Raw genomic sequence first — 17,148 nt, 5'->3', positions numbered from 1 at the left:
TCCCCTAAATGCCCCTCCCATCCAGGTGGCCACATAACATTGAGCAGAGTTCCCTGTGCTGTACAGTAGGACCTTGTTGGTTATCCATTTTAAATATAGCAGTGTGTACATGTCAATCCCAAACTCCCTAACTATCCCTTCCTCTGTCAACCATAAGTTTGTTTATAAGTCTGGAATTGCTTTCTGTTGTATAAGTTCATTTATATTATTTCTTTTTAGATTCTACATATAAAAGATGAGGTGTATGATGAGACTTCAATGTATGTAAGGCATCTATAGTGTATAGTTGGTATTCAATAGCTGTTAATTCCCTTCCTTGAGTCTGTGGAAAAATAATAAACATATATGTCAGAACAAAGTATAGGTGACCAGCAACCATTAGCTACCTTGTCTTCTCTTTTATTATAGTGGGTGCGGGAGGTAGTTTGACCTGAGAAAAACAGCTCTGGGCTAGCAATCAGAAGACCTGAGGGACTTCTCTGCTGTTCTGGTGGCTAAGACCTCAAGCTCCCAAAGCAGGGGGCCTGGTTCAATCCCTGGTCAGGGAACTAGATCCCATATGCCACAGCTGAGAGTTCGAATGCTAAGAGTTCGCTAAAGATCCTGCATGCTGCAACTGAGACCTGCTGCAGCCAAATTAAAAACAAAAACAAAACTTGGGTTCTGGCTTCCATTCACCCATTGCTTGACCTCTAATTGTTCATCAGATGTTCACTAAACCTCAGTTTTCTCATCTGTCACTGAGATGAGGGTGTGGGTTGGTCCAGTCATGTGCTGCTCTTATGACATGAATGCACTTCTCTGTAACGAGTTCTTGCCCTGCGCAGTGTGTGTATAGACAAAAGGGTACGTGCCAGACTCTGCACCATGGTGAGCAGGTGAGTCGTTGAGTGACTTTCTGTTCTAACACGCTCTATTATTAAACACTAACTGAGACGACAGGACTTGCCCAGGATCACCCAGTGGGTCAGCTCTACATGGTTTCAAATGACCTGAGCTTAGAGAACCACAGGGAGGACTGGCTGGAGAGCCTAGCTGTCAACTGGATGGCCGAGGCGTGTGCGCTTCTCTTTGATGTCCTGGGCTTGCCTGGGCTGACTGGGTTACAGTGGCGATATCACTTCTGCTCAGTTTGGTCTAAGAGTCTATCCAGCTCAGATACTTTATCAGTCAGTGACTAATATCTTTCACTTCTCATTGACTTTTCCAGTTAGAACAAGACTATTCAAATTCCCAGTCGGGCATGAATGAGGCAATCTTTCTCTCAATTTGGGGAGTGAAACTGCAGCACGGTGGTTTCTAAGCAGTTAGTCATTTTCATCTTTAGGTAAGTGCATGTCAATGGATAAATCCCCTTTTGTTTTCCCTTCTTAACTCAGTCTGTAAAAGAGTGAATGAAAGTCATTATTTATCATCGAGTGTTTACTGTGGATCAGCAACCAGACTAAAGCACCTTTAGATGCAATATCTCATTCAATCTTGACAACCAGCCTATTAGGCATTTTTTTTTTTTGGCTGTGCTGTGCAGCATGTGGTATCTTATGTTCCCCAACCAAGAATTGAACCTGTGCCCCCTGCATTGGCAGTATGGGGTCTTAACTGCTAGTCTGCCAGGGAAGTCCTGAGGCAGTTATTACTGATGTTTTACAGGCAAAGAAATCTGAAGCTCAGAGAGGAGGCATTGCCTGCTGATAAACAGGTGCTGGAGTATGAGGATGAAGCCCAGCCTCTTGCATCCTACATTTATTAATAATCCCTCTTCGGGTAGTGTTAGAGGAGTGGCTTCTTGGTTGTACTTGCTGGATATTCCAGGTCAATTAACTCCACAAATGTTACTAAATCTGTCACATGCAAAGGAAAGCTCTTTGTTGCTATGCATGTGACATGTCACTGTCTTGCTCAAGCTGCACAGTATTTGTATACATTGTTCACTGCAGGTGTGGAACTTTTCAACACCCTTCATTCCTTATTGAGTGTCTGCTGTAAGTTACATTTACTGGTTAGTTAGTACTACATGCTAAGGCAGCATCTCACCTGAGTCTCATAACAGTCCATGAGGTAGGTCCTCTTGTCCCAACCCTCAGAAAAGGGACGTGATGCCCCAAGCAACGCCACAGATTGTGAATGGCAGGGGCCAGGTATGAAGACAAAATGTCTTCTGTTTCCTTGGTCTCTCTGCTGCGGGCGCAGTGTAAAGTCTGAACTCAGTTCAAATTTAAGGCTTGGTCAGACTCCTGCAGGGTTGACTGAACTATAAGGTCAATGGTTTTACTTATCTCTCCCTCTGGGCAGGAGGGGACCAGCTGGGGGCTTTGTCAAGTCAAATAGTGCAGGCAGTGGGGGTGGGGACTGGGGCTAGTCATACTGCCAGCCCAGATTGGTGTGGGGGGTCTGTGTCTAAACCCTTCCTTTCCCCAACACTGCTGGCTGAGAGTCATCTTCTGTCTGCGGGAGGAGGCTTCCTGTGCAGCCTAGAGCTGCTCCGTGCAGACATCGGAGAGAAGTCAGGGCTGTACAATGTTCAGCCTTCCTTCTTGGAGCAAGGGTTGGAAAATACTAGTTCCAAGGACTGATGCTGAGTAGCACTTTTAGAGCAATTGAGTTACAGTGACTGTTGGAAAACTGAGCTCCAGTGTCACCTGGGAAGGATGGAGCGCCCAGGAATAGAACAGGACATTGCAAATGAGCCGTGAAAAACAAGCCCAGGCTCCGGCCCAGCCACCTGGGCCCAGATGTGCTCCTGTAGAAATTTGGCAGAAGGTAGGTATAGGACACTGCCTGGATGAGCTGGCATCTCCAAGGTCCCAGACTGCAGTGCTTCATTCCAGGTTCTGAAAAACCCAGGTGGGCCAGAAAAGGGTTCAGAAGCTGAGACTCATCAGTGGTCCTACCAGCTTCAGTTCAAGTTCATGTTTTTCTAACTGGCTGCTTCCTGCTGAAACCAATCCAATATATTACAGACCTAAGATTTCCTTATTGATTGCCAACTCTTTTAGGAACAAATTTGCATTTACTTGGAAACCCTTTTCTCTCTTATTTCTTTATTCTCTCTTTTATTTTCTTTCTCTCTCCCATTCTCGGCTCTCTTAAAACATAGAATAGTAGTTATAGACTTGGACAGCCCATCTATCTAGTAGAAATGATTGTAAATTCTGGTTTTACTTTTTACACTATGTAAACTTGAGAAATGGACTTGATTTGAACCCTAGTTTTCTCTTTGGCAAAATGGGAATATTAGTAACACCTACTGCACATGGGGATAAAATGAACGTAAAGATGACTGGCACAGGGCCTTTCACACAATACACGGTTAATAAATGTTATGCATGCTCAGTCACTCAACTGTGTCGATTCTTTGAGATTCCTGGTGGCTTCCCTCTTTACGATCAGGGCTTCTGTGGTAGCTCAGCTGGTAAAGAATCCACCTGCAATGCAGAAGACCTCAGTTCGATTCCTGGGTCGGGAAGATCCACTGGAGAAGGGATAGGCTACCCACTCCAGTATTCTGGCCTGGAGAATTCCATGGACTGTGTAGTCCATGGGGTCGTAAAGATTCAGACATGACTGAGCGACTTTCACTTCACTTCACTTTGGGACCCCACAGACTGTAGGCCACCAAACTCCTCTGTCCACGGAATTCTCCAGGCAAGAATACTGGAGTGGGTTGCCATTTCCTCCTCCAGGGGATCTTCCCGACCCAGTGATGGAACCCATGTCTCTTGTGTTTCCTGCATTGGTAGGCAGATTTTTTTTTTTTTTTTTTTTTACCACTAGTGCTACCTGGGAAGCCCATCAAGGCCACCGTCAACTTCTTCAGCTTCATTATTGCTCTTTCTTTCCCTGTTGTTCCTAGATTTCTCTTGTTTCAGAACCTTCCTGCTACAGGAATATGTTGTTCCTATGCCCTGAACCCTCTTTGCCATGTTCTTTAACTGGCTGTCTCTTATCCATCTTTCAAGTCTCACTTGAGGTGTCATTCATTCAAAGCCTTTCTTGACTTCCAAGCACAGGTCAGGTTTCTCTCCAGGGGACCTTTCCTTCTCCAACCATAGCTGTTAATATACTACATTTTAATTGCATGTTCACATGCCTGTCTCACTCCAGTGAAGTGTGAGTTCCTTAAGGGCAAGGTTCATAGCTTGGTTCCTCTGATTCCCTCACACCTTGCTGTGTGCTTACCACTTGACTAAAGCAGCAAATAGGACCGAGGTTCACTCCCATGGAGCTCAAACTAGGATCAGGGAAATGGACAATGCCAGGCCCAGCTTCTCTCAAAATCTCTCAACCAAATAGGCCAGGTGATTTGTTATGGTGGTAGATCATCCGAGGTAAAGATAATATATGTAGCCTCTGTAACTCCCAGAAGGGTACAAAGGATGTAGGAGCAACTGCAGAGCAGACGTTTCCTTCTGGCATCATGTGGCCCCAGATGCTCACATGTTGAGGCAGTGCTCAGGTTAGGAGAGGACTTTGCATCTAGTCCATTGCCCTGTCTATGGCTGTGGACAGTCACTGGTGATTACCTTGTGAATAGCACCCTGGAGCCTGATCTGCAGGGAGCAAGTCAAGTATTTGGGGTGGTAGTCATGGTGATGGGGGGACTCCACATCCTTCTAATGCCTTTACTTCTGCACTCCCTTTGGAGGTAGCACACCAGCTGGTCCTGAAGAGTAGAAATGGAGCCTCTGCTATTCTGCTGGGATGCTAGAGGAGTTCCTGTTTTCTCTACCTAATATGATTAAGAATGTGACCCCTCTCTTCCTTCTTTCCTCACTCCCTCCCTTTTTCGGTGTTATTAGTTTTATTTATTTATTTTCCAGAGGAATTGATGCAAGCAAAATAAGTTAAATAACATGCTCAAGGTCATCAGATGAATGAATGGCCTGCTGCTGTTGCTGCTAAGTCGCGTCAGTCATGCCTGACTCTGTGTGACCCCATAGACGGCAGCCCACCAGGCTCCTCTGTCCCTGGGATTCTCCAGGCAAGAACATTGGAGTGGGTTGCCAGAATGAATGGTCTAGTAAGGACTAAAAGTCTCTCTGGTTCTAAATTCCAAGAAGTATATTCACTGAAGAGAGAAAGTAGGTTCAAATCCCAGTTTTTCCACTCCTAGCTGAGTGACCTTGACCCAGTCTCTTCCTCTTTATAACGAGGATGATAATAATACCACCAACCTCATGCAGTTGTTGTGGGATTAAAAGAAATAGTCCATATACAATGCTCAGAACTTTGTTAAATGCTCAAATTTGTTAGACATCATCATTGTTACTTTCTCTTTTTGGCTATTCCAGGTCTTGTGTTTTGTGTCTTAACTTTGTGGATGGGTCTTAATCTGACCATTCTGGATTGACAGTCTTATGTACCAACACTGCTGGGATCAGCTAAGACCAGGTGATTTTTGTTTTTTTCCTCACCACAACACCTAGCACGTAGCTGGACACAGTGGACATCTTGATCAGTCATTCAAGCCTGGATGCTTGCTTTCCCCATCCTAGAAAACAGCATGGTGTTGAGGAATAAACACAGGCTTTAGAGCTATTTGCTGGCTGGGAGACTTCAGAAAAACAACCCGTCTTAATTTCTACTTTCCATATCAGTCAAGTGGAAAGAATAACTCCCACCCTGTATAGTCCCTGTAGAGGTGAAATGACACATGTGAGGAGCCCTGCATGCACTGATCCCCTCTCCTCTTCCCTCAACCAGCTCCTGTAACTAGGACAGTTCCCTCCTGATGCTGGGATCCAGAGGGAAAGAGAGGCAGACTGCTATTTACTGGCTTGTTGCTTCATTTACTTACAAACCAATAAAGCTTGCTTGTCAGCTTTTGACTGGTGGAAGAGTTTCCAAGCCCAAGGGCTTAGTTTGTAGATGAGACAAATATGGCTTCTTGCAGAGTTTTCAAGTCCAGACACAGTCATGCAAATAATATTCATAGGCTGTTTGGGGCTGAATTTCTAAGTTCTTACAAGACAAAGCAGAGCCCTGATCTAAGAAGAACCAGCCTAATGCAAAGGAAACCTCAAAACTTGAGACTATTTAGGGTTGGAAGTCCTTGGAACTGGGTTCTCATTAATATTCCTTATGACTCAAAAATGAGTCAAAGCTTTGTAAAGAGATTGATTTCCCTCCTTTTCACATGCTCTGAGAATAATGTGGAGATCAAATTGCATTTCTAAGCACGTCAGGGAAAATTACACATTCATTAATTGTCAGAACATCTGAAAATCACCAAGTTCACTTCTCTCTTAAAAAAAATTCTCAAAGCTCTTAACTCCCAGGGGGTTGGGAAAAACTGAAAGAGTAGTTTTCTCATGCTGACTTCCATTTCATTTGCTAGAGTAAGATGGGACCCATTCAACACTCAATAGGAAGGAAAACAAACAGCACAGAGGTCAAGAGTACTGGGCGGGCAAATCTGATTAAAAACGCCCAGAGAAGCTGAACAGACACTTTTCCAAAGAAGACATACCGATGGCCAATGGGCACGTGAAACGAGGCTTAACATCACTAATTGTCAGGAAAATGCAATTCAAAACCACAGTGAGATATCAGTTCACATCTGTCAGAATGGCTATTATCAAAAAGACAACAAATAATAAGTGTTGGCCAGGATATGGAGAAAAGGGAACCCTCACGTACTGGTGGTGCCACCACTATGGAAGAAGGTATGGAGGTGCTTCAGAAAAATTAAAAACGAAACTAATCATATAATCCAGCTATTCCACTTCTGGGTATTTATGCAAAGAATATGAAAATAGTAATCCAAAAATTTATTTGTACCCCATGTTCATTGTAGCAGTATTTATAACACATGAGATATGGAAATAACCTAAGTGCCCATCAACGAATGAATGGATAAAGAAGGAAAAAAGATATGGCTGTGTACACACACACAGATACACATACAATGGAATACTACTCAGCCGTACAAAAGACGAAATCTTGCCATTTGCAACAACATGGATAGACCTTGAGGGTGTTATGCTAAGTGAAATAATTCAGACAGATGCAGACAAATACTGTATGACTTCACTCCTATGTGGAATAAAAAAAGCTATAAACAAACCAAAACAAAGTCAATGAAAAAATCAAACAAAAACAAACACATAGACACAGGGTAGTTGTTGCCAGAGGGGAAGGGATGGGTAGTGGGGGAAGAGAGTGAGATGGGTAAAGCGGATTAACTTTACGGTGACGGAAGGTAAGCTTTTGGTGGTGAGCACATTGTAGGTTATACAGAAGTAGGGATATAATATTGTACACATGAAACATATACTGTTATAAATCAATGTTACTTCAAAAAACAAACAAGCCACTAAGAGGTGATGGGAGAATCCTGGTTTGGGCTCAGACTATATCAAATGCCAACTCAGCCCTTACTGGCAGTAGAAATCTGGGTAAGCAAGCTATTTAATGCTTCTTTTTTTTTTTTTCTTCAAGCAATACATTTTGATTTTCAAATTTATATGTAAACATGTAATTCAGGGAAACATTGAAAAATTAGAGAAATTTTAGAGACTAGACTTCTCAGATACTTAAATACACTATGAAGTCTTTATAATAAAAGTGTGGCATAAAATAAAGTCCATAATGTGACACACTTCAATTAATATGAGATAATGGTGACATCGTAATTCATTAGAGAAAAAATAAATTTATTTTTATTTTTAAAAATTAAGTTAAAATGTAATAAAATGTTGGAGAAGTATTCCAAACATTTAATTTTTCTTGAATCTCAGTTTCCAGGATATAAAATGGGATGATGTTGGTACAGTTACCCAAGGTCTCTGTGAGGATTAAATGAGTTAATACATGTAAAGCCCTGAGAGAAAGGGTTTGGTCATGATTAGCCATTATTATTATTAGGCAGAATGAGTAGGTTCTTTGCACATGAATCTCTTCTTTCTTGTTAAGTAGAGTATTTTCAGATTAAAGGGGTAGGGAGAGAACAAGTCCTAGGAGAATGTGCTCATGATATGTGATGCTACAGGATGACTTTGGTCATTCAAAATCCTGGGAACCACACACACATGTTGGCGGATATACTGACCACCCCATCACGATCTGCCTGGTGTTCTTTGACAACTCACAGCTGGGATCCTTCTTTCCTCTAAGCTGGTTTATCCTCTCGCCTCTGTAGCTGCTCCAAAAACCAGGTAGAGAAATAGGAAGTGTTGGAATCTGCCTTCCAGCTCTTTCCATCACCACTCAGCTACATGACAACCTGGAGTCTTTCTGATCTATTGAAATTGTTTCTCATCTCCTTCCCTTCCGTCCTTTCCTTCCACTTCCCACAATTCCTATTTCTTTGAATTCCCATCACATTGTCAGCCCTACACTGCCTACTTGATGATGCCATTCAGCCTTGAATTTTTTTTCTAGTTTTTCCATAAATAAGTCTTTTCTTCCAGCAAAATTATAAATTCAAGAGCAGGAGTTGTGTTTCCTTCTTCTTCATAACCCATATGGGGTTTAGCTCTCACTAGATTTTTTTCACACTATGCATTTTTAACTTGATGTACAGTTGATGTATAATCTTATATCAGTTATAGGTGTACAATATACTGATTTGTAATTTTAAAGGTTACACTCCATTTATAGTTATTATAAAATATTGGTTATATTCCTGAGTTACATTAGGTTATATTCCTAAGCTACAATATATTCTTGTAGCTTATTTTATACTGAATAGTTTGTACCTTTTAATCCATTACTCGAATATTGCCTCTCCCTCTTTCCCACTGGTAACCACTGTGTGTGTGTGTGTGTGTGTGTGTGTGTGTGAAGTCGCTTCAGTTGTGGCTGACTCTTTGTGACCAGATGGACTGTAGCCCACCAGGCTCCTCTGTCCATGGGATTCTCCAGGAAAGAAAACTGGAGTGGATTGCCATGCCCTCCTCCAAGGGATCTTCCTGACCCAGGGATGGAACCTGCCTCTCTTATGCCTCCTGCATTGGCAGGTGGATTCTTACCACTAGTGCCACCTGGGGAGCCCTAGTAACCACTAGTTTGTTCTCTCTGTCTGTGAGTCTGCTTCTTTTTTGTTTCATTCACTAGCTTGCTGTTTTTTTCAGATTCCATATATAACTGATATCATGTAATATTTGTCTTTTCTTTATCTGTTTGACTTATTTCACATAGTATAATGCCCTCTAAGTCCAACTGCATTGCTGCAAATGGCAACATACATTATTTTTTATGGCAGAGTAGTATTCCATTGTATATATATATATACACCACATCTTCTTTATCCATTCATCTTTTATGGATACTTAGGTTAGCTTATAAATAATGCTGCTATGAACATTGAGGTGCATATATCTTTTTGAAATAGTGTTTTCATTATACCCAGGAGTGGCTTAGATGGATCATATGGTAAACACTCTAGTTTTTCTGAGGAACTTCCATACTGTTTCAATAGTGGTCACACCAATTTATATTCTCACCAACAGTGTTCTAGGGCTCCCTTTCCCCGTATCCTTATCAACATTTATTTACATTACTTTTGATGACAGACATTCTGACAGTGCGCTGTACATTTTTAATAAACACTTGATGGCTTGATTTATCTGTTTGGCAGAAGCATGTAAATATTTACATATCCTGGATCTATAAAATTTGTTCTAGATTACAAAATACATTCAAATACATTCTAGTCTGGCTGGATATCTGGCTGAACTTGAGAACAAATTCAGGTACCTCTATGCTGCTCCTAACAGTTCTTTATGTGATTAAATATTTTAATCACATATTAATATGTGATTAAGAAGAACTAAATCTTATCTATAAAAAAATCTAGGAACTTCCCTGGGGGTCCATTGGTTAAGACTTTGCCTTCCAATGCAGGGGGTGTGGGTTCAATTCCTGGCGGAGGAGCTAAGATTCCACATGTCTCCCGGCCAAAAAACAAAACATGAAATAGAAGCAGTATTATAACAAATTCAATAAAAACTTAAAATTTTAAAAAATAAAAGAAATCTAGACATTATAAAATGTATTAAGAAGATATAGCTCCCTTTTCTGCTCTCTCCTCTATTCTACTTCCTGGACAGTAGTATAGTGTTACTTGTTTAGTCGTGTCTGACTCTTTGCAACACCATGGACTATAGCCTACCAGGCTCCTCTGTCCATGGAATTCTTCAGGCAATAATACTGGAGTGGGTAGCCATTTCCTTCTCCAGGGGATCTTTCTCAACCCAGGGATCAAAACTGGGTCTCCTGCATTGCAGGCAGACTGTAGTTTGATGTCTATGCTTCTGGATCTGCACTGTTCAGTATGGTAGCCACATGTGGCTACTGAGCACTTACAATGTGGCTAGTCAAATTTAATGTGCTGCAGGTACACACTAGATTTCAAAGACTTAGTGTACAAAAAAAATGAAAATATCTTGTAATTTTTATATTGACTACATGTGAAATAATATATTTTGATGTATTAGATTAACTAAAATATATTATTAAAATTTAATGTGGCCACAAAAAAGCTAAATTATATACATGTCTCACATTATATTAGCGAATAATGGTCTAGGATTTTTTTCTATGCATATACACATCCATATACATGCACAAACATATGTAAACATAATTTTAACAAAAATGTCCATATAACACATGTAGATATGTTTTGCATCTTGCTTTTTTTCATTTAGTTATACTTTGTGGACATGCTTTATTAGTATATTTAGATCTATCTTCATTTTAAAAAATGGCAATAGATATTCTGTTGTATAGATAGATCATTGTTTATTTGATCATTTCTCACACCTGGGGCTGTTTCCAGTGTTTTCTTTTATAAGCAATGATGCAGAGCTTGAGCATCTATACACAAATATTGTTAAGCACTTCACTAATATTTCACAATTGAGATTATTAACTTAATAAGTACAAGTATCTCAAATTTGATAGATTAAGCCAAATTTAAACAGTCTTGAGAATCTGATGAAGGTATGAACTCTCTCTCCAGGAAACTGCACACAGGCAAACATGTGTATGGTTTTCCATAGTGTCAGGAATTCAAGGATCTCCTGAAATTAGAGTTAAGAAGCACATGTACACACTGCTCTATGGAAAATGATAACCAACAAGGTCCAACTGTATAGCACAGGTATCTCTGCTCAGTGTTATGTGGCAGCCTGGGTGGGAGGGGAATTTGGGGGAGAATGGATACACATATCTGTATGGCTGAGTCCTTCTGCTGTTCACCCGAAATGATCACAACATTGTTAATCAGCTATACTCCAATATAAAATAAAATTTTTAAATAAAATACAAACAAAACCCCAAATACAAAAACAACAAAACAGAGTTAAGGAGTCTACTGCTGGTGAAACAACCTGCCATAAATTCAGCTTCTAGGAGTCCTGACTGTTGACTAGAAGAGAGTGACAAGCCCGCAGTGGTCCAAAGTCCACACCCTGGTGGTAGGCAGACCTGGGCTCAGAGCCCCACTCTGAGGCTGATACCTTGAACTCACACAGCCTCAGTCTCCTCCACCATGAAGCAGAGGACACAGCCTACCTCACGAGGTCTGACAGGCACCAAACAAATACTATTTCTCTTTTGGCGCTTCTGCTGAAGGATTTTACCTTGAGGCATCTTTGTTCCACCGACAGTTTGCAGACTGCTCTCAGTGCTTGGTAACCGGTCAGTGACCAACTTGAACAGGAGTCGTAAAAGGCAGAACTAGAAGGGTGAATTCATATCTGTGTTGAGTTTACTTAAAGGCTGGGCACCTTTTCTCTACACAAAATTATTGTTTTGAAGCAGTTGCCTAAGTAGGAACCATTGAAAACAGTATTCAACTCAAACCAGGGCTCCTGTTCCAGTATCAGGGTTCCAATTGGCAGATTTTTACCTAAAGGATAAGAGCTAAAGGATAAAAGAAAAAGGCCCTTTGAAGGATCTTTGGTCCCTGTTTATGAAGTAACTAATGTATTTGCTTCATAAGGACCCATCTTATCATCTCTTCACTCCCACCCATGAAGTCTGGATTATTCTGAGTGTAAGAACCACATCTCCTCTGTCTCTTGGGTCCCCCAGCATCTGGTACAGGACTGGATATAGAACGTATATTTTAATTCTTGTGAACTAGAACCCCTTTCAGATCAGATCAGATCAGTTGCTCAGTCGTGTCCGACTCTTTGCGACCCCATGAATCGCAGCACGCCAGGCCTCCCTGTCCATCACCAACTAGGTCCTCAATATAGAGAAGAGAGGTTTGTTTATTTTTTTTTTCCAAATCATTCTGAAAATTGGTCTGAGAATTATGCAACAATAGTTAACATTTAGTGAGCATTTACAATGTGTCAAACACTGCTATAAACCATCGCATACATTGCCTTCCTTTTTTCTCACAACCTCAAGGTATAGGTGTTATTGATTCCATTTTAAAGGTGAGGGAATTGAGTCCCAAAATAGGTCTCAGCTAGATCACTTCTCTGTCTCACTTCCATTGTCTTCTCTCTCTGCCTTGCCCTCCTCACAGTGTCCCTACTTCTGCTTTGCCCTCACCCAGTCCTTCACACAAACACAGCCAGGATGATCCTTCGAAAACCTAAATTAGATCATATCCTTTCCATCTGAAACTTTTCAGTGGCTTCTCATAGCCTTTAAAATCTGATGGGGCCCCTGCCTTCCTCTCCCCTTCCCTGTGACTCCCCGCCCCTTCGGTACAAGGCCTGAAGGCGGGTCCTCTAATACCTCATTTTCTCTTCTGCGGGGACTTCTGCACAAGCTACACCCTTGCCTCAGATACTCTTGCCCAGCTTTTTAGCGGGGTCATCCCAACTGATCCTTCACTCCCTTGGGAAGTAACTTTTTCTCATCTCTGATTCTCATTTTAAGTAAGACTCCCTCATCAACTTCTTTTAATTAAAAAAAAAGTATTGAAAAAGACCCTGATGCTGGGAAAGACCAAGGGCAAAAGGAGAATGGATGACAGATGACAAGACAGTTGGATGGTATCACCAACTCAATGGACACAAGTTTGAGCAAACTCTGGGGAATAGTGAGGGACAGGGAAGCCTGGTGTGCTGCAGTTCATGGGGTCACAGTCAGACACGACTTAGTGAGTGAATAACAACATCAACTCCTGTCTAAAATATCCCTCCCCAAGAATAGGCTAGAGCTTTCGGACCTTTTTCATCTTATTACCAGACACACCTTAGAATGTTACATGTGTCTATGTGTTTTGCTACTTAGCATCCCTGATGAGAAGGCACGCTCTGTGAGAGTGGAAGCTGCATCTCCATTTCTCTCCACTGCAGTATGCCTGGCATATGGTGGCTGACAAATACCTGCTGAAAGGATGAATGACACTTAGAGTGGCTCATGTCAACACTGATTACCTCACCTCTTTTCAACTTTGAAAACCCCAAAATGCCCACTCTATTGCTCTCTGTGCAAAAGGCAATGCTTGTTGAAATGAATACAATCAAATTTCAACTTTCTTTTCTTTCTGGCAGCTTAACAGAAGACTGCCATCATCCTAGTACAAAATGGTGATGGCTCGAGATAGCAAAATGATGATTGCTCAGAATAGTCTTAGGATGATGTGTAACACACTGAGTCAATTGACCATTGACTGTTGGGCTAATACAGCCCCAGATAAACAAGTGAACTCACAGCACTCTTCATTTGATAACTACCTACAGAATCAAACAGAAACTAAGGGTAAACACCTCTGACAAAACAGGGCAGTGCCATTTCTAGGAGAAAACCTGAAAAATTGCAACTGGCTCAAGTAGGGCTCTTATAGCTTTTGCTTTGTGAAAAACCTGTCAGAAATAACAAAAGCCTGAAAAATGAGTTGGCCATTTAATTATTCTCGGCACATACAAGAAAATGTGCTTCTACTGAGTGTTTTTTGTGAGAACAAAGTGGAGCTGTGAAGCAGATCACTTAAGGATCCATAGTCAGAATTGACATGGCTCATCTATAACGTGCTCGCCTCTGGTCTTGTTGTAAATAGAATTGAACTGCAGTTCTCATACTTTCTAATAATATGGCGACATGGCAATAAAAACCCAAAGCAATTAAGGGGGACTCCAAGGAATCAAAGAGTTGGGGATGAGGGAGAGCATTGAGAAGGTCACCTGATGTTATTTAACTCAGCCCCTGTGTTCAGGGGGCTTGAAAGGTAGATACAAGTGAAGGTAGGAGGGGGTTTGGTGTTTAATCAGCCTGACAGGACTGATTAGTTTAGTAGTTTTTCACTATATGAAAACAAATTCTCTTATGCAATAGTTAAAGGTATTGTGCTCCATTTGTTTCCTTTTTCTTCTGTCCTTCCTCTCTTTCTTCCTTTCTTTCTTTTGTGTTAATGTGGCTATGATACCTCCCAGTATAAAGTTTTTCATTTCTCACCCAGCTGAGCTTAATCCCTTCAATCTTTGGACCTCTTTTTTTATTGGGTAGCTGCTGCTGCTAAGTCACTTCAGTCATGTCCAACTCTGTGCAACCCCATAGACGGCAGCCCACCAGGCTCCCCTGTCCCTGAGATTCTCCAGGCAAGAACACTGGAGTGGGTTGCCATTTCCTTCTCCAATGCAGGAAAGTGAAAAGTGAAAACGAAGTCACTCAGTTGTGTCTGACTCCTAGCGACCCCATGGACTGCAGCCTACCAGGCTCCTCCGTCCATGAGATTTTCCAGGCAAGAGGACTGGAGTGGGTCGCCAGTGCCTTCTCCATTTTATTGGGTAAGGGGAAGGTTTATGCCAGCCCACAGCTAACTCTATTAAGTCATTCATTTTTTGTTTATTCATCCATCCATGCATCCAGTATTTATTTTGTGCAAACTGTAAAAGAAAGAAATAATTGAGCAACATAGTCATTGCCTTCAAGAAACTGAGTCCAGGAGGAGAAAAAGGCAAGAAATAACCATCAGAAAAGGAGAGAAGTTTGCTGCAGTGGCCACTACTGGTCGCTAAGCCATTGCAGCGCACCGATGTGGGTGGCCTGGTATATGTTGGGTGCTCCCCCCTCCCCCCAAAAAAAAGAAAAGGAGAGAAGTGTTATGGTTGGGGAAGCATGGAGTCCAAAGGGGATTCTGACTTAGCCTCTTTTCTTCCTCTTATCTTGCCTCCTTATTTTTTTCAAGTATTTTCTGAGTTTTAATCTGGCAGCAGAGGTGGTGGGGTGAGTGTGTACAGTAAAACCATGCATATATAGGATACATGGAGGCAGGACAAAGTGAGTGCCAGGTGAGGCTTGCTACAGGAACTGAAGAGGGAGACAGAATCTCAGGCAGGGACAAATAAATGAGACCAGATACTGTACAACTAGAGGAAAACATAGAACTCTTTAACATAAATCACAGAAATTTTTATTTTTTTAGGTCCATCTACTAGAATAATGGAAACACAAGTAAAAATAAGCAAATTGGACCTAATTAAACTTAAAAGTTTCTGTACAGCAAAGAAAACCATAAACAAGACAAAAAGACAACCTTCAGAATGGTAGAAAATATTTGTAAACTTTGTAACTGACCAGAGATTAACTTCCAAAATATACAAACAGCTTATACTGGTTAATATAAAAAAAGAAAACCCCACAAACAGCCCAATCAAAAAATAAGCAGAAGACCTAAACAGACATCTCTCCAAAGAAGACATACAGATGTCCAGCAGGCACATATAAAGGTGCTCAACATCACTAATTATTACAGAAGTGCAAATCAAAACTACAGTGAAGTATCACACCAGCCAGAATGGCCATCATCAAAAAGTCATTTACAAATAACAATGCTGGGGAGAGGGTGTGGAGAAAAGGAAACCCTCCCATGCTATTGGTGGGAGTGCCAATTAGTACCGAGAACAGTATGCTTCTGCTGCTGCTGCTGCTAAGTCGCTTCAGTCGTGTCTGACTCTGTGCGACCCCATGGACGGCAGCCCACCAGGCCCCGCCGTCCCTGGGATTCTCCAGGCAAGAACACTGGAGTGGGTTGCCATTTCCTCCTCCAATGCATGAAAGTGAAAAGTGAAAGTGAAGTCGCTCAGTTGTGTCCGACTCTTAGCGACCCCATGGACTGCAGCCTACCAGGCTCCTCCGTCCATGGGATTTTCCAGGCAAGAGTACTGGAGTGGGGTGCCATTGCATTCTCCAGAGAACAGTATGGAGGTTCCTTAAAAAGCTAAAAATAGAGTTACCATATGATCCGCCAATCCTATGCTTGGGCACATATTCTGAAAAGACAAAGGCTCTAATTCAAAAAGATATACACATCCCAATGTTCATAGCACAACTATTCACAATAACTAAGAAATGGAAGAACTTAAATATTCATTATCAGATGAACAGATAAAGAAGATGTGATGTGTGTGCGTAAACATACACACACACACACACACACACACACCCCCACCAGAATATTACTCACCCCAAAAAACAAATGAAAAAATGTCATTTGCAGCATCATGGATGGACTTAGAGATTGTCATACTAAGCGAAGTAAACCAGACAGAGAAAGACAAATATCATATGATATCTCTTACACATGGAATAAAAAAAAAAATGACACAGAGGAACTTATTTACAGAACAGAAATAGACTAATAGACATAGAAAACAAATTTTTGGTTACCAAAGGAGAAGAGGGTGGGGGAGGGATAGATGAGGTGTATGAGATTAACAAATATATACAACCACATATAAGACAGATCAACAACAAGGTGCTACTGTATAGCACAGAGAAATATATTCAGTATCTCCTAATAACCTTTAGTGGAAAAGAATCTGAAAAAGAATATATATATATATACATTCCATTGTAAAAGGGTTTTCTTTTCTCTACACCCTCTCTAGCACCTTTTATTTGTAGACTTTTTGATGATGGCCATTCTGACCCGTGTGAGGTGATACCTCATTGTTATATATATGGAATCATTTTTCTGTAAACCTGAAAATATTATAAATCAACTATACTTCAATTTAAAAAAATTTAAGAAAAAGAAGAAGTAGCATTTGAATAGGAGCCTTAAAAAGTGGGGGCAGGATTTTGATGTGCTGAACTGTGGGGTGGTAAAAAGGTTGGATGGAAAGTCAGACAGTTCAGGGAAATAATAAAACATTGAGAGGTACTTGGTATTTTGGTTTGTTTTTGCTTTTAACTGCCATGAATAAATGCCATGCATTTAGTTAATCCTAAATA

The 17,148-nt window shown here is 41.2% G+C and overlaps 1 protein-coding gene across 4 annotated transcripts in view; it reads right to left on the bottom strand.

Annotated features, from left to right (window-relative positions):
- SH3RF2 (SH3 domain containing ring finger 2) overlaps positions 1–17,148 on the bottom strand; it is a 151,714-nt gene that overhangs the window by 109,609 nt on the left and 24,957 nt on the right. Inside the window, exon 2 of one of the 4 annotated variants that reach the window (XM_055557162.1) lies at positions 3,344–3,425. The exons of the other annotated variants lie outside the window; for them this stretch is intronic. Coding sequence (XP_055413137.1) covers positions 3,344–3,425 — 82 coding nt within the window. The remainder of the gene's footprint in view (positions 1–3,343; positions 3,426–17,148) is intronic. 4 annotated transcript variants of the gene reach the window in all.

Source organism: Bubalus kerabau, chromosome 1 (genome assembly GCF_029407905.1).
Source record: "Bubalus kerabau isolate K-KA32 ecotype Philippines breed swamp buffalo chromosome 1, PCC_UOA_SB_1v2, whole genome shotgun sequence".
Taxonomy (NCBI): domain Eukaryota; kingdom Metazoa; phylum Chordata; class Mammalia; order Artiodactyla; family Bovidae; genus Bubalus; species Bubalus kerabau.
Note: the sequence above shows the minus strand (reverse complement) of the source record. Positions and strands in the feature narration are given on the sequence as shown.